The 22,034-nt window shown below is 48.0% G+C and overlaps 1 protein-coding gene across 1 annotated transcript; it reads right to left on the reverse strand.

The window, feature by feature from the left end:
- Window positions 1-13,524: 13,524 nt before the first annotated feature.
- LOC142198404 (uncharacterized) lies at window positions 13,525-20,261 on the reverse strand. The gene is made up of 5 exons (XM_075269434.1): window positions 20,113-20,261; window positions 19,903-20,029; window positions 17,693-17,778; window positions 16,304-16,412; window positions 13,525-15,680 (listed from the first exon to the last, which is right to left on the reverse strand). The coding sequence occupies exons 1-5, from the start codon at window positions 20,134-20,136 to the stop codon at window positions 13,852-13,854; spliced, it is 2,175 nt and encodes a 724-aa protein (XP_075125535.1). The 5' UTR covers window positions 20,137-20,261; the 3' UTR covers window positions 13,525-13,851.
- Window positions 20,262-22,034: the final 1,773 nt, after the last annotated feature.

The following is a 22,034-nucleotide window of genomic DNA, read 5'->3' on the forward strand; positions in this document are numbered from 1 at the left end:
AGCAGCCAGTCAGACTCTGCCTCCTCTCCTCCTATTACCCAACAGTCTTGTCTTCCTTCCTCCCAAAATTCCGAAGCTTTACAGAACAATAACCCAAACTGTCCCTGCTCCCCAGAGCTGTTCTCCGCTCCTTTCATTGTCCCTCAACCTGCCTCTCCACGTCACGATTCCACGAACCTAACAGAGGAGCATCTGTGTCCAGATGCTCAAACACTAGAGTCTCCTCCATCTCCGTTCGATTTGGTGGTGGATGACCAGCAACCCACCCTCATCGACGATGATGTGACGCAGTTGCCGTCAGGGCATCCAGTTGACCGGCGCATTGTGCGGGAGGAGGAGATGAGACAGGAGTTGGAAGAGGAAGTGGTGGATGATGAGGACACTGACCCGACCTGGACAGGGGGGATGTCAAGCGGGGAAAGTAGTGTGGATGTTGAGGCAGGTGCAGCACCAAAAAGGGTAGCTAGAGGCAGAGGCAGAGGTCAGCAGCTTAGGCGAAGCCAGGCCACACCCGGAATCTCCCAAGATGTTCCAGTTCGTACCCAGCCCCGAAAAACTCCCACCTCGAGGGCACGTTTCTCGAAGGTGTGGAGTTTTTTCAAGGAATGCGCCGAGGACAGATATAGTGTTGTCTGCACAATTTGCCTCTCGAAATTGATTAGGGGCTCTGAGAAGAGCAACCTGTCCACCACTTCAATGCGCCGTCATTTGGAATCCAAGCACTGGAATCAGTGGCAGGCAGCAACGGCAGGACAAAGGCCGCCTGCCGTTCACGCCACTGCCACTGCCTCTGCCACTGCCTCTGCCACTGCCACTGCTGACTGTGCTGGCGATGCACTCCAGAGGACGAGCCAGGACACCACTTCATCTGCCTCCGCCACTTTGTTGACTTCTACCTCATCCTCCCCTGGTCCTGTCTTATCTCCTTCTCCTGCACCATCAAAGGCACCATCAGGCGTTTCTTTACAACAACCCACCATCTCTCAGACATTGGAGCGGCGGCAGAAATACACTGCTAACCACCCACACGCGCAAGCCTTGAACGCCAACATCGCTAAACTGCTGGCCCAGGAGATGTTGGCGTTCCGGCTTGTTGAAACTCCCGCCTTCCTGGACCTGATGGCAACTGCGGCACCTCGCTATGCCGTCCCTAGCCGTCACTACTTCTCCCGGTGTGCCGTCCCCGCCTTGCACCAGCACGTGTCACTCAACATCAGGCGGGCCCTTAGTTCCGCGCTTTGCACAAAGGTCCACTTGACCACCGACGCGTGGACAAGTGCATGCGGACAGGGACGCTACATTTCACTGACGGCACACTGGGTGAATGTAGTTGAGGCTGGGACTGCTTCCCAAACTGGCCCGGTGTACCTCGTCTCCCCGCCTAACATTCCTGGCAGGGACACGAGAAGAACACCCCCCTCCTCCTCCTCCTCTACCGCCTCCTCCTCCGCCACCGCCTCCTCCTCCGCCACCGCCTCCTCCTCCGCTGTTAGATTGACCCCAGCTACGAGTTGGAAACGTTGCAGCACTGGCGTTGGTAGACGTCAGCAGGCTGTGCTGAAGCTGATCAGCTTGGGGGACAGACAGCACACTGCCTCCGAGGTGAGGGATGCCCTCCTCGATGAGACGGCAATATGGTTTGAGCCGCTGCACCTGGGCCCAGGCATGGTCGTTTGTGATAACGGCCGGAACCTGGTAGCAGCTCTGGAGCTTGCCGGACTCCAACATGTTCCATGCCTGGCCCACGTCTTCAACCTAGTGGTGCAACGTTTCCTAAAGAGCTACCCCAATGTTCCAGAGCTACTGGTGAAAGTGCGGCGCATGTGCGCCCACTTTCGCAAGTCGACAGTAGCCGCTGCTAGCTTAAAATCTCTCCAGCAACGCCTGCATGTGCCACAACACCGGCTTTTGTGCGACGTCCCCACACGCTGGAACTCAACGTTTCAGATGTTGAATAGAGTGGTTGAGCAGCAGAGACCTTTGATGGAATACCAGCTACAAAACCCTAGGGTGCCACAAAGTCAGCTGCCTCAGTTTCACATCCATGAGTGGCCATGGATGAGAGACCTTTGTGACATCCTACGGGTCTTTGAGGAGTCCACAAGGAGGGTGAGCTCTGAGGATGCGATGGTGAGCCTTACAATCCCGCTCTTGTGTGTTCTGAGAGAATCCCTGATTGACATCAGGGATAACTCAGATCACACAGAGGAGTTAGGGATAGCATCCGATCCGTCACAGCTGGAGAGTAGGTCCACACATCTGTCCGCTTCACTGCGTTTAATGGAGGAGGAGGAGGAGGAGGAGGAGGAAGAAGAGTTGTCCGATGATGTGATGGTGATACAGGAGGCTTCCGGGCAACTTCGAATCATCCCATTGTTGCAGCGCGGATGGGTAGACATGGAAGATGAGGAGGAAATGGAGATTGAACTTTCCGGTGGGGCCAGAGGAGTCATGCCAACTAACACTGTGGCAGACATGGCTGAGTTCATGTTGGGGTGCTTTACAACTGACAAGCGTATTGTCAAAATCATGGAGGACAACCAGTACTGGATCTTTGCTATCCTTGACCCCCGGTATAAAAACAACATCTCGTCTTTTATTCCGGTAGAGGGGAGGGCCAATCGCATCAATGCTTGCCACAGGCAATTGGTGCAGAATATGATGGAGATGTTTCCAGCATGTGACGTTGGCGGCAGGGAGGGCAGTTCCTCCAGTAGGCAACCAAGTTCTCACCAGTCCACACAAACGAGGGGCACACTGTCTAAGGTCTGGGACACCTTGATGGCACCCCCTCGCCAAAGTGCCGCCACGGAGGGTCCTAGTGTCACCAGGCGTGAGAAGTATAGGCGCATGTTGCGGGAATACCTTTCCGACCACAGCCCTGTCCTCTCCGACCCCTCTGCGCCCTACACATATTGGGTGTCGAAGTTGGACCTGTGGCTTGAACTTGCCCTATATGCCTTGGAGGTGCTGTCCTGTCCTGCCGCCAGCGTCCTATCTGAGAGGGTGTTCAGTGCAGCCGGTGGCATCATCACTGACAAGCGCACCCGTCTGTCAGCTGAGAGTGCCGACCGGCTCACTTTGATAAAAATGAACCACCACTGGGTAGAGCCGTCATTTTTGTGCCCACCTGTGTAAAGCACCCCAACATGAAACTCCATGTCTGTACTCAACCTCTCCAATTCCTCCGCATCCTCATACTCATCCACCATAAGCGTTGCACAATTCTGCTAATACTAGGCTCCCTCCACCCTGATTTCCCCCAACTCTGCTGGTTAGAGGCTCCCTCCACCCTGATTTCCACCAACTCTGCTGGTTAGAGGCTCCCTCCACCATGAATTTGCCCAAACTGGGCTGTTTAGAGGCTCCCTCCACCATGAATTTGCCCAAACTGGGCTGTTTAGAGGCTCCCTCCACCATGAATTGGTCCAAACTGGGTTTTTTAGAGGCTCCCTCCACCATGAATTGGTCCAAACTGGGCTGGTTAGAGGCTCCCTCCACCATGAATTTGCCCAAACTGGGCTGTTTAGAGGCTCCCTCCACCATGAATTGGTCCAAACTGGGCTGGTTAGAGGCTCCCTCCACCATTAATTGGTCCAAACTGGGCTGGTTAGAGGCTCCCTCCACCATTAATTGGTCCAAACTGGGCTGGTTAGAGGCTCCCTCCACCATGAATTGGTCCAAACTGGGTTTTTTAGAGGCTCCCTCCACCATGAATTGGTCCAAACTTGGCTGTTTAGAGGCTCCCTCCACCATGAATTGGTCCAAACTGGGCTGGTTAGAGGCTCCCTCCACCATTAATTGGTCCAAACTGGGCTGGTTAGAGGCTCCCTCCACCATGAATTTGCCCAAACTGGGCTGTTTAGAGGCTCCCTCCACCATGAATTTGCCCAAACTGGGCTGTTTAGAGGCTCCCTCCACCATGAATTGGTCCAAACTGGGTTTTTTAGAGGCTCCCTCCACCATGAATTGGTCCAAACTGGGCTGGTTAGAGGCTCCCTCCACCATTAATTGGTCCAAACTGGGGTGGTTAGAGGCTCCCTCCACCATGAATTGGTCCAAACTGGGCTGGTTAGAGGCTCCCTCCACCATTAATTGGTCCAAACTGGGCTGGTTAGAGGCTCCCTCCACCATTAATTGGTCCAAACTGGGCTGTTTAGAGGCTCCCTCCACCATTAATTGGTCCAAACTGGGCTGGTTAGAGGCTCCCTCCACCATGAATTTGCCCAAACTGGGCTGTTTAGAGGCTCCCTCCACCATGAATTGGTCCAAACTGGGTTTTTTAGAGGCTCCCTCCACCATGAATTTGCCCAAACTGGGCTGGTTAGAGGCTCCCTCCACCATGAATTGGTCCAAGCTGGGTTTTTTAGAGGCTCCCTCCACCATGAATTTGCCCAAACTGGGCTGGTTAGAGGCTCCCTCCACCATGAATTGGTCCAAGCTGGGTTTTTTAGAGGCTCCCTCCACCATGAATTTGCCCAAACTGGGCTGGTTAGAGGCTCCCTCCACCATGAATTGGTCCAAACTGGGCTGGTTAGAGGCTCCCTCCACCATGAATTTGCCCAAACTGGGCTGTTTAGAGGCTCCCTCCACCATTAATTGGTCCAAACTGGGCTGGTTAGAGGCTTCCTCCACCATGAATTTGCCCAAACTGGGCTGTTTAGAGGCTCCCTCCACCATGAATTGGTCCAAACTGGGTTTTTTAGAGGCTCCCTCCACCATGAATTGGTCCAAACTGGGTTTTTTAGAGGCTCCCTCCACCATGAATTGGTCCAAACTGGGCTGGTTAGAGGCTCCCTCCACCATGAATTTCCCAAAACTTGGCTGTTTAGAGGCTCCCTCCACCATGAATTGGTCCAAACTGGGCTGGTTAGAGGCTCCCTCCACCATGAATTTCCCAAAACTTGGCTGTTTAGAGGCTCCCTCCACCATGAATTGGTCCAAACTGGGCTGGTTAGAGGCTCCCTCCACCATTAATTGGTCCAAACTGGGCTGGTTAGAGGCTCCCTCCACCATGAATTGGTCCAAACTGGGTTTTTTAGAGGCTCCCTCCACCATGAATTGGTCCAAGCTGGGTTTTTTAGAGGCTCCCTCCACCATGAATTTGCCCAAACTGGGCTGGTTAGAGGCTCCCTCCACCATTAATTGGTCCAAACTGGGCTGGTTAGAGGCTCCCTCCACCATGAATTGGTCCAAACTGGGTTTTTTAGAGGCTCCCTCCACCATGAATTGGTCCAAACTTGGCTGTTTAGAGGCTCCCTCCACCATGAATTGGTCCAAACTGGGCTGGTTAGAGGCTCCCTCCACCATTAATTGGTCCAAACTGGGCTGGTTAGAGGCTCCCTCCACCATGAATTTGCCCAAACTGGGCTGTTTAGAGGCTCCCTCCACCATGAATTTGCCCAAACTGGGCTGTTTAGAGGCTCCCTCCACCATGAATTGGTCCAAACTGGGTTTTTTAGAGGCTCCCTCCACCATGAATTGGTCCAAACTGGGCTGGTTAGAGGCTCCCTCCACCATGAATTGGTCCAAACTGGGGTGGTTAGAGGCTCCCTCCACCATGAATTGGTCCAAACTGGGCTGGTTAGAGGCTCCCTCCACCATTAATTGGTCCAAACTGGGCTGGTTAGAGGCTCCCTCCACCATTAATTGGTCCAAACTGGGCTGTTTAGAGGCTCCCTCCACCATTAATTGGTCCAAACTGGGCTGGTTAGAGGCTCCCTCCACCATGAATTTGCCCAAACTGGGCTGTTTAGAGGCTCCCTCCACCATGAATTGGTCCAAACTGGGTTTTTTAGAGGCTCCCTCCACCATGAATTTGCCCAAACTGGGCTGGTTAGAGGCTCCCTCCACCATGAATTGGTCCAAGCTGGGTTTTTTAGAGGCTCCCTCCACCATGAATTTGCCCAAACTGGGCTGGTTAGAGGCTCCCTCCACCATGAATTGGTCCAAGCTGGGTTTTTTAGAGGCTCCCTCCACCATGAATTTGCCCAAACTGGGCTGGTTAGAGGCTCCCTCCACCATGAATTGGTCCAAACTGGGCTGGTTAGAGGCTCCCTCCACCATGAATTTGCCCAAACTGGGCTGTTTAGAGGCTCCCTCCACCATTAATTGGTCCAAACTGGGCTGGTTAGAGGCTTCCTCCACCATGAATTTGCCCAAACTGGGCTGTTTAGAGGCTCCCTCCACCATGAATTGGTCCAAACTGGGTTTTTTAGAGGCTCCCTCCACCATGAATTGGTCCAAACTGGGTTTTTTAGAGGCTCCCTCCACCATGAATTGGTCCAAACTGGGCTGGTTAGAGGCTCCCTCCACCATGAATTTCCCAAAACTTGGCTGTTTAGAGGCTCCCTCCACCATGAATTGGTCCAAACTGGGCTGGTTAGAGGCTCCCTCCACCATGAATTTCCCAAAACTTGGCTGTTTAGAGGCTCCCTCCACCATGAATTGGTCCAAACTGGGCTGGTTAGAGGCTCCCTCCACCATTAATTGGTCCAAACTGGGCTGGTTAGAGGCTCCCTCCACCATGAATTGGTCCAAACTGGGTTTTTTAGAGGCTCCCTCCACCATGAATTGGTCCAAGCTGGGTTTTTTAGAGGCTCCCTCCACCATGAATTTGCCCAAACTGGGCTGGTTAGAGGCTCCCTCCACCATGAATTGGTCCAAGCTGGGTTTTTTAGAGGCTCCCTCCACCATGAATTTGCCCAAACTGGGCTGGTTAGAGGCTCCCTCCACCATGAATTGGTCCAAACTGGGCTGGTTAGAGGCTCCCTCCACCATGAATTTGCCCAAACTGGGCTGTTTAGAGGCTCCCTCCACCATTAATTGGTCCAAACTGGGCTGGTTAGAGGCTTCCTCCACCATGAATTTGCCCAAACTGGGCTGTTTAGAGGCTCCCTCCACCATGAATTGGTCCAAACTGGGTTTTTTAGAGGTTCCCTCCACCATGAATTGGTCCAAACTGGGTTTTTTAGAGGCTCCCTCCACCATGAATTGGTCCAAACTGGGCTGGTTAGAGGCTCCCTCCACCATGAATTTCCCAAAACTTGGCTGTTTAGAGGCTCCCTCCACCATGAATTGGTCCAAACTGGGCTGGTTAGAGGCTCCCTCCACCATGAATTTCCCAAAACTTGGCTGTTTAGAGGCTCCCTCCACCATGAATTGGTCCAAACTGGGCTGGTTAGAGGCTCCCTCCACCATTAATTGGTCCAAACTGGGCTGGTTAGAGGCTCCCTCCACCATGAATTGGTCCAAACTGGGTTTTTTAGAGGCTCCCTCCACCATGAATTTGCCCAAACTGGGCTGTTTAGAGGCTCCCTCCACCATGAATTGGTCCAAACTGGGCTGGTTAGAGGCTCCCTCCACCATGAATTGGTCCAAACTGGGCTGGTTAGAGGCTCCCTCCACCATTAATTGGTCCAAACTGGGCTGGTTAGAGGCTCCCTCCACCATGAATTGGTCCAAACTGGGTTTTTTAGAGGCTCCCTCCACCATGAATTTGCCCAAACTGGGCTGTTTAGAGGCTCCCTCCACCATGAATTGGTCCAAACTGGGCTGGTTAGAGGCTCCCTCCACCATTAATTGGTCCAAACTGGGCTGGTTAGAGGCTCCCTCCACCATGAATTGGTCCAAACTGGGCTGGTTAGAGGCTCCCTCCACCATGAATTTGCCCAAACTGGGCTGTTTAGAGGCTCCCTCCACCATTAATTGGTCCAAACTGGGCTGGTTAGAGGCTCCCTCCACCATGAATTTGCCCAAACTGGGCTGTTTAGAGGCTCCCTCCACCATGAATTGGTCCAAACTGGGTTTTTTAGAGGCTCCCTCCACCATTAATTGGTCCAAACTGGGCTGGTTAGAGGCTCCCTCCACCATGAATTGGTCCAAACTGGGCTGGTTAGAGGCTCCCTCCACCATGAATTTGCCCAAACTGGGCTGTTTAGAGGCTCCCTCCACCATTAATTGGTCCAAACTGGGCTGGTTAGAGGCTCCCTCCACCATGAATTTGCCCAAACTGGGCTGTTTAGAGGCTCCCTCCACCATGAATTGGTCCAAACTGGGTTTTTTAGAGGCTCCCTCCACCATGAATTGGTCCAAACTGGGCTGGTTAGAGGCTCCCTCCACCATGAATTTCCCAAAACTTGGCTGTTTAGAGGCTCCCTCCACCATGAATTGGTCCAAACTGGGCTGGTTAGAGGCTCCCTCCACCATGAATTTCCCAAAACTTGGCTGTTTAGAGGCTCCCTCCACCATGAATTGGTCCAAACTGGGCTGGTTAGAGGCTCCCTCCACCATTAATTGGTCCAAACTGGGCTGGTTAGAGGCTCCCTCCACCATGAATTTGCCCAAACTGGGCTGGTTAGAGGCTCCCTCCACCATGAATTGGTCCAAACTGGGTTTTTTAGAGGCTCCCTCCACCATGAATTTGCCCAAACTGGGGTGTTTAGAGGCTCCCTCCACCATGAATTTGCCCAAACTCTGCTGGTTAGAGGCTCAATGCACCCTGATTTTCAAAACAAATGTTGGTGCCAACCTCAACTTACTACAAGGGCCAAATTCACTGCTGGTGACAAGCTCTCCTCACTGCAAGTGCCAAATACACATGTTTCAAGGTGTTTTCCTACTGTCAGAGAGGTGGTATTGAGTGTGTAAAGTGTGTAGTTGTTAGGCTGTGATGTTGGGGTAATAGAGGGTCTTTGGTGTGTTAGATGCCCCCAGACATGCTTCCCCTGCTGTCCCAGTGTCATTCCAGAGGTGTTGGCATCATTTCCTGGGGTGTCATAGTGGACTTGGTGACCCTCCAGACACGGATTTGGGTTTCCCCCTTAACGAGTATCTGTTCCCCATAGACTATAATGGGGTTCGAAACCCGTTCGAACACACGAACATTGAGCGGCTGTTCGAATCGAATTTCGAACCTCGAACATTTTAGTGTTCGCTCATCTCTATACACTACATTAGGTGTGCTGCAGGTGAACGTACCTGGGACTTTATATTCCCTGTTAGTTTGGTATCTCTATCCTGTCGGTGGTCAGTATGTGAAGGCAGGTTTTGCACCTTTTCTGTCCGCATGGAAATGTTCCTGTGTTAGTTGGAGGTGACAGTGAGCTGCTGACAACCATATTCCTGAGGTTTGGTGTCTGTCTGTAGCACAGGAGAGGGGGATCTGGAAATATGGATGTTAGACGGTTGTCTTTTTGTAGTAATGGATGTAATTTGCGTGTGATGCCTCTCAGCGTCTCCAGTTGTGGGTTATATTTGACAACCAAGGGCACCCGATTGTTTTCCTTTTTGGTATTGTATTTTAATAAATACAATACAACGGGTACTGACCTGTAGCACTGACATCCCACCTGATGAAGGTCCTAGAGAGACTGGTCCTGACACACCTACGCCCCCTAGTGAGCTCCGCTCTGGCCCCCTCCAGTTTACCTATCGGCCGGGCATTGGGGTAGATGACGCCATCATCCACCTTCTTCATAGAGATCTCTCTCACATGGAGAAACCCAGGAACACTGTGAGAATAATGTTCTGTGACTTCTCTGCTGCTTTTACCACCATCAGCCAGGGCTACTGAGGGAAAAGCTGGAACTTGGTGGTGTGGACCATCACCTGTCCAACTGGATCCTAGACTACCTGACAACCCGCCCTCAGTATGTGAGAGCCCGGGACTGTGTGTCTGACACTGTGATCTGTAGTACAGGGGCACCACAAGGTCCAGTTCTTGTCCCTCTTCTCTGTCAGCGATTGACTGCTTCACCCCAAGTGTGAGAAGGAGCTATCGGAGATCTTCCCTTCCAACCATGGTCAGGCTGTATAATCTACATCAGGCCGAGCGGAGACACTCCGCACAGAGAACTAAATGGTCCTGAGTCTTCTCTTCTTAGTTGCTCTGACTCCTGGTATCTTCTATCTGCTCTGAGCTTGTCTGTGTTCTGTCCTGTAATATATCACTGTATTATCTGCTGATGTAACACTGAGTATCTCCATGGTGGGACTATTATAGGATTATCTTATCTTATAGTTGTGGGGCCTAGTACAGACTTTGCATCAGGGTCCAGGAGCTTTATGTTACTCCTCTGGGCTCAGACACTCACAGTTGTCTGCAGTTTTCTAATTCTGAGCAGCCTAAATAATACCTGTCATCCATCTGTCTGTGAGGTCTTATGTACACGACAACCCAGTTTTTTGTGGACCTATTGTCAGTGAAAATCAGATGTGTTTGTCAGAAGCGAACAGCGGGTAAGGCAGGTTCACACCAAATTGTACAGTTTGTAACAAAACCAAACAAATGGCTATCCATCTCGGATGAATAAAAATGGCTGCCACCACGTTTGACCAGGAAATACAGAGAAGACGTGTGTGTGACTCAGACCCTGAGCGTGACGTTGCAGTAACACCTGACAACTGCTCAGCCAATAGACAGTGGTGGATGGACCTTACTGTACTGATGCCATATGGACTATGTAAGGTGGTGCGCTCATGATCAGACTTTAGTTGCTGTTGTGGTGGACATGCAAATAGGTCTCTGATCCAGCTCACTTCATCAAAGGCTATAGCACAGGTCAGAAAAAGTCATAGGAATTCCAGTAATAGAGGACGAGGAGAACTTAGAGAATCAAGAAATTCCACAGGAAGATTAAGATAAAATAAGATAATCCTTTAATAGTCCCACCATGGGGATACTTAGTATTACAGCAGCAGATAATACAGTGATATATTACAGGACAGACACAGACAGCTCAGAGCAGATAGAAGATACCAGGAGTCAGAGCAACTAAGAAGAGAAGAAAGACTCAGGAGCATTTAGTTCTCTGTGCGGAGTGATCTTTGCTTGGTCTGATGTAGATTATACAGCCTGACCGTGGGTGGGAGGAAGGATCTCCGGTAGCTCCTTCTCACACTTTGGGTGAAGCAGTCGGTCACTGATAGTACTGCCCGGTGCCATTACGTCTCATACATGGGGTGAGAGTTGTTCTCCAGCATGGATATTTTCCAACTCTTAATTAGGCCTACGACAACATAACCCAGGGGTCTTGAGCCCCTAACAGTACTTATAGGTCTTTACTATCTCAATGCCTGTCCCCTGAATGTCTACCGGATTCGGGGCACTTACTTACTTCTCTGCTTACTAAAGTCCACCAACATCTCCTTGGTCTTCCCAGCATTAATCTGGAGGTGGTTCCGCTGACACCAGTCCACAACATCTCCGTCTGTGATGACGCCTACTATTGCAGAGTAATCAGAAAACTTCTGTAACAGCTGGATGAATTGCTAGATTAGTGCTAGAATTAAGCAGATGGAATCATAGAAGTGCAGGGGAATCTGTAATTCTTCTGTTGCTGCTTGTACAGACAGGGCAGTTAACCCTTTTATTGCCAATAATCTAATTTTTTGCCTGTTGTGCAGTAGAGCAATTTCATCTCTATGCATTTTCTTTAAACATAATTTTTGTTTACTGAGAAGACAATAGTGTTAGTGAAAAATGTTTTCTTAAATTTTTTTTAGCCAAGAGCTTACATTTTTTACTAAATACAATGTGCCGATTCCAACTGCGCTAATTTGGAAAAAAAATGTAATGTTTCTAAATGGCACACTTGTATAGATAAGCCAATAAACCCGATAAGCTATTAGTCTATTAATGGCATGCCAGAGATTGAATCCTACTTATCAAATACGGATTCCTGGGGGGCACTATGACCTCTAATCCTAACTCCATTTATCTTCAATTCCACCAGTTCTATGAGGAATGTTACTCTCCTCCCACTAAGGCCTGCTCTCCATTTCTTCCTTTTTCCGCTCCCTCAATCTCCCCCGTGTACAGTATATGTACTTGAATACATGAATAAAACTAAATATCATATGTCTATAGAAGCCATATTACTCTGAAATGAGACGTAGAACTTGAACCTCCCTTACAATCCCTCGCCTCTATCCAGAAAGAAATCGTTATTTATTTGGGTTTATAGATGGCCACGTATTTGCGGGCGCATTATGTATTTCCATAAAAGATTGGGTGGCCTATCAGTTACCAACCTCTATAAATACTGTTTCTGCTCAACTTAGTTCCATCTACAATAACACTGACTGTCTACAATAGGTGACATTGGAATCAGCACAAATAACCCCAAAGTCTTTGCAAGTTTTGGTTTGGGCCCCGAGGTGGAAAGCCCCTGTTATCCCGGCGACTGCTAAGGTGACTGGTTACATGTTACAATTATGAAGAAGGGGCTGTTTTCAATATGGCCTGCAGAGCCTGATCTCCCCTTTATTACCACTGTTCTTAATCCCCTCTGCCCCTCTGGCCTATCCCCCTAAGGTGTATGTTTGGTGGAGACGTGCTCAGGTTTGCTACATCGACTATTTCCTCTGTAACCGGCAGATTTTTACTAAAAAATACTTTGCTACCACATACCTCAATGGCATTTCGGACTGCACAGGTCTACGACTTTCTGTATTCTCTTGCCCCACTGAATCCAGAAATATCCCCCACCAGCTTTAAGAGATTACGCTTGTTTGGAGCAGATTACCTAACACCTCACCACAGACTGTAAGTCCCACCAAATTTGTCAGCAGGGACAATTGCAGCAACAGAAATGTGATCCCTTTATTATATCTCTTACAGAGAACCCTTACACTTATACAAGGAGGGATGGGAGAGGAGGAACAGTTTCCACCACTTCGGAGGATGAGAATGCGGGTCAGTCATGATGATGGAGAAATTTGTAATCTTAGGCAGGAAGAGAAGGGGTAAGACTCTCCTTCGGATGTAGAGGGAATCCTTAATATATCACAGGCACAGCCAGGGGAGGAAGCTGACCCTTGTTAACTTCAAAATGATGACCATGACCATGCAGGCCAAAACACCAACCATGGCAAGCTCCTAGGTTCAAGCGTATTATCAGTAGAGAGCTGAGTACTGGATGGCAGTGTTCTTAGGCCCTCTCTATAAAGAGAAAAAGGGGGAATTCTCTGCTTCCCAAATGGAAGAAAAATAAGAATATCATCAGGATAGGCCGTATACCCAGCTAGTCACATGTGTACCCAGATGGGTAGTCCAGCAGATAACTCTGACCCCATGGAATTCTGGGCCAATATATTACAAGTAGTTAGACCCAGTTTGCTATGGGAGTTTTATCTTGTCCGGTCTCCAGTATAATGGTCGAGAGGGTATTCAGTGCTGTCGTTGGTGAAGTAACACCTAAAAGAAACGAAACTTACGAATATTACTATTATCATATCATTCATATACTGTGCAGAATGCTAGAAATCATAATAAATAATCTTTCATGGCAAAGGCAATGTCTATATCTACTGAGGTACTTCATTGTATCCTGTCATCAATCAACGCTGCCCCCCAGCTTGTGGAAGAATACAGGAAGTGAGTAGAAGAGACAGTGAGAGAGGGGGGTGGAAAAAAACACTTTAATGGATGCAAGATTTTGAAATTACCTCAAGATCAAATGGAAAAAAAAATAGAACCTTGAGAGGTTCATGGTCTGCTATAAATAATTCCAAGCTAGTAGATCAGAAGACCGCAGGCCTTATGCACAAAATCGTAGTTTTTCTCCGGAATTGCAGATAATAGTTTGGACCGATTCATTTCTATGGGTCCATAAACACAACCATAGTATTTGTGGCTTTTTGTCCATACCGTAAACAAGGACCACAAATTACGAAGCATGTCCTATCCTTGCCCGCATTTACAGCGCATACAATGTCTCGCAGGGTGTTCTTCCTTTATCATGGTCATGGGGACCATTCAGCTTTGGTAGTAAACAAGGCTCTTCTCATCTTCCTTTTATAACACCAAGAATCTTCTTCCACAAAAGTGAAAAATTAGCATTTCCAACATTAAACAAGAATGGTTGTATTTTCCATAAACTCTCCCGTGTGACTTCTGTGATGATCAGTAAGTTTGGCTTTTGAAATAAAACATTTCCCACATTCTGAACATGAATATGGCTTCTCTCCTGTGTGACTTCTCTGATGTCTCATAAGAATATATTTATCTGTAAAATACTTCCCACATTCTGGACATGCGTGTGTTTCCTTCCCTGTGTGAATTTTCTGGTGTTTAATATAACTTGATTTATCTATAAAACATTTTCCACACTCTGAACATGAATATGGTCTCTCTCCTGTGTGAGTTCTTTGATGCACTACATAATGCTGTTTTTGGAAAAAACCTTTCCCACATTCTGAGCATGAAAAAGGCTTCTCTCCCGTGTGAAGTCTTCCATGTTTAACAAGCGCTGATTTATCATTAAAACATTTACCACACTCTGAACATGAATATGGCTTCTCACCTGTGTGAATTCTCTTGTGTCTACTATAACTTGAGTTATCTGTAAAGCACTTTCCACATTCTGAACATGAATATGGTTTCTCTCCAGTGTGAATTCTCTGATGTACAACATAATAACCTTTTTTCATAAAACATTTCCCACATTCTGAACATGTATAAGGCTTCTCTCCAGTGTGATTTATCTGATGTCTAATGAGACTTGACTTATCTGTAAAATATTTGCCGCATTCTGGACATACATGTGGTTTTTCTCCTGTGTGAACTCTCTGATGTCTAAGAAGGTTGTCTTTATTGATAAAACTAGAACCACATTCTGAGCAGGAATATGGCTTCTCTCCAGTGTGAACTCTCTGATGTCGAATATAACTTGATTTATCCTTAAAACTTTTTGCACATTCTGAACATGAATACGGCTTCTCTCCTGTGTGAGTTCTTTGATGTACAACAAAAGTCTGTTTTTGTAAAAAGCATTTTCCACATTCTAAGCAGGAATAAGGCTTCTCTCCTGTGTGAATTCTCCCATGTTTAACAAGAGCCGATTTATCTCGAAAACATTTCCCACATTCTGAACAAGAATATGGTTTCTCTTCTGTGTGACGTCTCTGATGATCACAAAGTTTGGTTTTAGAAGTAAAACATTTCTCACATTCAGAACATGAATATGGCTTCTCTCCCGTGTGACTTCTCTGATGATCACAAAGTTTGGCTTTAGAAATAAAACATTTCCCACATTCTGAGCAAGCATACGGCTTCTCTCCTCTGTGAATTTTCTCATGTGTAACAAGATTTCCTTTATCTTTAAAACATTTCCCACACTCTGAACATGAATATGGCTTCTCTCCTGTATGAACTTTCTCATGTGTATAAAGATTTGATTTACTGCTAAAACATTTCCCACATTGTGCACATGAATATGGCTTCTCTCTTGTGTGAATTATCTCATGCTGTGCAAGATCTGATTGCTTGCTAAAGCATTCCACAAATTCTGGACACATAAGTGGCTTCTCTGTCGTGTGAATTCTCTCATATGTAGTAAAATTTGATTCATTGCTGAACCATTCTCCATGTTCTGAACTTGAATATAGCGTCTCTTCAGTGTGGGTAACATGATCTGAGCTTTTATTAAACTTTTCACCTTCACCCCACTGAAACCTTTTCCCTTCTTTCTGGCTGGTACTTGTGGTCACAATCTGTGGTTGGTCAGAAGGTTCCTCATGATTTGGGGGATTATATGATGGATCTGTACTGTGACCTCCTGGATGTACATTAGGGGTAATGAGGTTTTCTCCTGAGGAGCGCTCCATCATATCTTCATCTTCTTCTTTATAAATTACCGATAACATGACGTTTCCCTCAGAGATCGCACTGGGATTTTCTGTTGGAGTAAAAATGGATTTAATGGATTACAAAGTAGAGAATCTATAACATTCCTATTAGGCTGGAAACACACAGGCAGATTATAATGTATCAGTGACTTAGCCCAGAGAGATAGAGGCGCCACTCTTAAAGGGAATGTGTCACCAAAAAGTTATTAATGTAAATTACTGCATATTTTTGGACACTTTTAGACACTAGAGGAAGCACCATCTGTGTACTGTATCATTGCACTCAAGCCTACAAGACCGGAGCCAACCCCATCTTCTACATATCTAGTTACAACATATTAAAAATTATTAAATTTAATTATTAAAAAAAACACTAAAAATACAGAAAATTTCTAGAATTAACCAATTTAATTTTGTTTTTCTGGTAACATAGTTTAAGATTGATAGGAATTCAGCTTCAGTCATTGATGGAAGAAGAAGGGACCTTTACTGACCTGACTCAGTACCCGAGAGGACTTCAGGTCAAATGTCACAATGATTTATGGCTTATAGTTCTGTTCTTAGTTTAATAGCTGGAATTACTTTCTGCCGGAGAGTTACTGGACTGGAGCTCTAAGGGGGAACCGACCTGAAGAAACCTGGGACTTCTCCTTCTCCATTCATGACTCCGTACCTGTGGTAACACCTCCTGGAATCTCCTCCTCCACTTCCCTCTTACACAGGTGATGGCCCCTCATCCTCTCTTCTTCAGCCTCCGCTTTAATATCAGTCACATCTTCTCCCTGATTGGTCAGAGGTCACAATTCAGTCCAATCCATCAGAAATACAGGCGGGAAATCTAACAGATCAACATAAGGAGCGGCGAGCTCCACCCCCTATATAGATGTACCCCAGGACTCAGCAGCGCCATCTACCTGCTGACTGTCTGGTACATGTATGAGTGCAGGAGCGGCGAGCTCCACCCCCTATATAGATGTGCCCCAGGACTCAGCAGCGCCATCTACCTGCTGACTGTCTGGTATATGTATGAGTACAGGAGCTCCACCCCCTATATAGATGTGCCCCAGGACTCAGCAGCGCCATCTACCTGCTTACTGTCTGGTATATGTATGAGTACAGGAGCGGCGAGCTCCACCCCCTATATAGATGTACCCCAGGACTCAGCAGCGCCATCTACCTGCTGACTGTCTGGTACATGTATGAGTACAGGAGCGGTGAGCTCCACCCCCTATATAGATGTACCCCAGGACTCAGCAGCGCCATCTACCTGCTGACTGTCTGGTACATGTATGAGTGCAGGAGCTGCGAGCTCCACCCCCTATATAGATGTACCCCAGGACTCAGCAGCGCCATCTACCTGCTGACTGTCTGGTACATGTATGAGTGCAGGAGCGGCGAGCTCCACCCACTATATAGATGTACCCAGGACTCAGCAGCGCCATCTACCTGCTGACTGTCTGGTACATGTATGAGTGCAGGAGCGGTGAGCTCCACCCCCTATATAGATGTACCCCAGGACTCAGCAGCACCATCTACCTGCTGACTGTCTGGTACATGTATGAGTGCAGGAGCTCCACCCCCTATATAGATGTACCCCAGGACTCAGCAGCGCCATCTACCTGCTGATTGTCTGGTACATGTATGAGTGCAGGAGCTCCACCCCCTATATAGATGTACCCCAGGACTCAGCAGCGCCATCTACCTGCTGACTGTCTGGAACATGTATGAGTACAGGAGCGGCGAGCTCCACCCCCTATATAGATGTACCCCAGGACTCAGCAGCGCCATCTACCTGCTGACTGTCTGGTACATGTACGAGTGCAGGAGCGGTGAGCTCCACCCCCTATATAGATGTACCCCAGGACTCAGCAGCGCCATCTACCTGCTGATTGTCTGGTACATGTATGAGTACAGGAGCGGCGAGCTCCACCCCCTATATAGATGTACCCCAGGACTCAGCAGCGCCATCTACCTGCTGATTGTCTGGTACATGTATGAGTACAGGAGCGGCGAGCTCCACCCTCTATATAGATGTACCCCAGGACTCAGCAGCGCCATCTACCTGCTGACTGTCTGGGACATTCTCCTCCGGGCAGTCCTGGGAATACAGAGGACATCTCTCGGGGGGATTTCTCCTACTGGATCCATCTGTGGAGACACAAACACACAGTGACGGAATACATGAGCTGCTGGAGATCTGTCTATACATCAAACACTTCTAGGGTTACTTATAGGGTGACCCTAATAACTTTCTGTTACACCCCGAGATAATCCAGTCCGCCCCACATTGACCTCCCAGGCCTGGAGCTGCTGGTGACCCAGAGATTCGGCTTTCACTCCCTTATCTCTGCCACCGGGAAAGCTGACAGTGCGCTTTCTAGTAGTATATAATACCGGCGGTGCCAGAAGACATGAGAGGTCTCTGTAAATGAGGGGCCATATTCCACATTCTGGCTACCAACTCCAACCTCCCCTTTCAGTTCTGTAGCAGAAGACTGGAGCTCTTAAACTTCGGGATGGGGCTGGTGTCCGGGCTTAAAAGGTCAGCACTGAAGGTATCTACGTGTTTCCCCGAAAGTAAGACAGTGTCCTACATTCTTTTTACCCCCAAAAGTCCCACTATGTCTTACTTTCGGGGTATGTCTTATATTGGAAAAAAAATGACAGGGGTTGATGGATTGAAGCGGCGGCACGCGAGGAGTTAAGCGGCGGCCGCCGGCCGCTTCCATACATTGCAATGGGAGCATGCTATTCAAATAGTATTCGTTCATCTCTGACTTCAATTGTAACTTCTTACAATTGAAGTTAGAGATGTGCGAATACTATTTGAATAGCGCGCTCCCATTGCAATGTATGGAAGCGGCACGCAGACTTTGCCGGCGGCCGCCGCTTAAAGGGATTCTACCATTAAAAGAAGTTCTTTCCTCTAACCACGTTGGAATAGCCTTAAAAAAGGCTATTCGTCTCCTACCTTTTGCCATAGCCAGCGCCGCCTTCTTCCTGAGCTGCGTCCGCCCTTTCTGTGTTGTCTTCTTTGGGCATCATGGATGATGCATGCGCAGTTGGCTCTGGCTGCGAGAGCCTGTTAGAGCCGACTGCGCATGCGTCATCCATGAGGCCCAAAGAAGACACAGACGGGGCGGACGCAGCTCAGGAAGAAAGCGGAGCTGGCTATGGCAAAATGTAGGAGATGAATAGCCTTTTTTAAGTCCGGGGGGGCCGGGGGTCTGTATATAATATATATATCTCCTCTTACCACGGGATGTCCGGGGGGGCCGGGGGTCTGTATATAATATATATATCTCCTCTTACCATGTGATGTCCGGGGGGGCCGGGGGTCTGTATATAATATATATATCTCCTCTTACCATGTGATGTCCGGGGGGGCCGGGGGTCTGTATATAATATATATATCTCCTCTTACCATGGGATGTCCGGGGGGGGGGGGCGGGGGTCTGTATATAATATATATATCTCCTCTTACCATGTGATGTCCGGGGGGGCCGGGGGTCAGTATATAATATATATATCTCCTCTTACCATGTGATGTCCGGGGGGGGGCCGGGGGTCTGTATATAATATATATATCTCCTCTTACCATGTGATGTCCGGGGGGGGCCGGGGGTCTGTATATAATATATATACCTCTTCTTACCATGTGGTGTCCGGGGGGGCCGGGGGTCAGTATATAATATATATATCTCCTCTTACCATGTGATGTCCGGGGGATGGGGCCGGGGGTCTGTATATAATATATATATCTCCTCTTACCATGTGGTGTCCGGGGGGGGCCGGGGGTCTGTATATAATATATATGTCTCCTCTTACCATGTGATGTCCGGGGGGGCCGGGGGTCTGTATATAATATATATATCTCCTCTTACCATGTGATGTCCGGGGGAGGGGGTCTGTATATAATATATATATCTCCTCTTACCATGTGATGTCCGGGGGGGCCGGGGGTCTGTATATAATATATATATCTCCTCTTACCATGTGATGTCCGGGGGGCCGGGGGTCTGTATATAATATATATATCTCCTCTTACCATGTGATGTCCGGGGGGGCCGGGGGTCTGTATATAATATATATATCTCCTCTTACCATGTGATGTCCGGGGGGGCCGGGGGTCTGTATATAATATATATATCTCCTCTTACCATGTGATGTCCGGGGGGGCCGGGGGTCTGTATATAATATATATATCTCCTCTTACCATGTGATGTCCGGGGGGGCCGGGGGTCTGTATATAATATATATATCTCCTCTTACCATGTGATGTCCGGGGGGGCCGGGGGTCCTCCATCATCACCTCCTTGTACCGATCCTCGTGTCCTTCTAAATACTCCCACTCCTCCATGGAGAAATAGACAGCGACATCCTGACACCTTATAGGAACCTGACAACACAATGATACAGTCATCACCCCTCCCCCTCCAGTGCTGTTACTGGAGAATTTCCCAGCATTCCCAGCAGTGTCACCTCTCCAGTCAGCAGCTCCAGCATCTTGTTGGTGAGTTCTAGAATCTTCTGCTCATGGATCAGGGAGAGAGGGGGAGGGGCTGTGATGGGGCCCCGGCTCCTGCTCCCTCCTCCTCCTGGCTCTGTGATGGGGCCCCGGCTGCTGAGGGCCACACAGTCCCCCGATGTCTTCTTCACCAGTGAGTAATCCTGTGTATGGAGAGACAATAGATGATAGAAATGTAGTACAGATACCTCTCCGCTCAGCAGATACATGATAGAAATGTAGTACAGATACCTCTCCGCTCAGCAGATAGATGATAGAAATGTAGTACAGATACCTCTCCGCTCAGCAGATACATGATAGAAATGTAGTACAGATACCTCTCCGCTCAGCAGATAGATGATAGAAATGTAGTACAGATACCTCTCCGCTCAGCAGATAGATGATAGAAATGTAGTACAGATACCTCTCCGCTCAGCAGATAGATGATAGAAATGTAGTACAGATACCTCTCCGCTCAGCAGATACATGATAGAAATGTAGTACAGTTACCTCTCCGCTCAGCAGATAGATGATAGAAATGTAGTACAGATACCTCTCCGCTCAGCAGATAGATGATAGAAATGTAGTACAGATACCTCTCCGCTCAGCAGATACATGATAGAAATGTAGTACAGATACCTCTCCGCTCAGCAGATAGATGATAGAAATGTAGTACAGATACCTCTCCGCTCAGCAGGGAGATGATAGAAATGTAGTACAGATACCTCTCCGCTCAGCAGATAGATGATAAAAATGTAGTACAGATACCTCTCCGCTCAGCAGATAGATGATAGAAATGTAGTACAGATACCTCTCCGCTCAGCAGGGAGATGATAGAAATGTAGTACAGATACCTCTCCGCTCAGCAGATAGATGATAGAAATGTAGTACAGATACCTCTCCGCTCAGCAGATAGATGATAGAAATGTAGTACAGATACCTCTCCGCTCAGCAGGGAGATGATAGAAATGTAGTACAGATACCTCTCCGCTCAGCAGGGAGATGATAGAAATGTAGTACAGATACCTCTCCGCTCAGCAGATAGATGATAGAAATGTAGTACAGATACCTCTCCGCTCAGCAGATAGATGATAGAAATGTAGTACAGATACCTCTCTGCTCAGCAGGGAGATGATAGAAATGTAGTACAGATACCTCTCCGCTCAGCAGATAGATGATAGAAATGTAGTACAGATACCTCTCCGCTCAGCAGGGAGATGATAGAAATGTAGTACAGTTACCTCTCCGCTCAGCAGATACATGATAGAAATGTAGTACAGATACCTCTCCGCTCAGCAGATACATGATAGAAATGTAGTACAGTTACCTCTCCGCTCAGCAGATAGATGATAGAAATGTAGTACAGATACCTCTCCGCTCAGCAGATAGATGATAGAAATGTAGTACAGATACCTCTCCGCTCAGCAGATACATGATAGAAATGTAGTACAGATACCTCTCCGCTCAGCAGATAGATGATAGAAATGTAGTACAGATACCTCTCCGCTCAGCAGGGAGATGATAGAAATGTAGTACAGATACCTCTCCGCTCAGCAGATAGATGATAAAAATGTAGTACAGATACCTCTCCGCTCAGCAGATAGATGATAGAAATGTAGTACAGATACCTCTCCGCTCAGCAGGGAGATGATAGAAATGTAGTACAGATACCTCTCCGCTCAGCAGATAGATGATAGAAATGTAGTACAGATACCTCTCCGCTCAGCAGATAGATGATAGAAATGTAGTACAGATACCTCTCCGCTCAGCAGATAGATGATAGAAATGTAGTACAGATACCTCTCCGCTCAGCAGGGAGATGATAGAAATGTAGTACAGATACCTCTCCGCTCAGCAGATAGATGATAGAAATGTAGTACAGATACCTCTCCGCTCA

This window comes from Leptodactylus fuscus, chromosome 3 (genome assembly GCF_031893055.1).
Source record: "Leptodactylus fuscus isolate aLepFus1 chromosome 3, aLepFus1.hap2, whole genome shotgun sequence".
Classification (NCBI taxonomy): Eukaryota; Metazoa; Chordata; class Amphibia; order Anura; family Leptodactylidae; genus Leptodactylus; species Leptodactylus fuscus.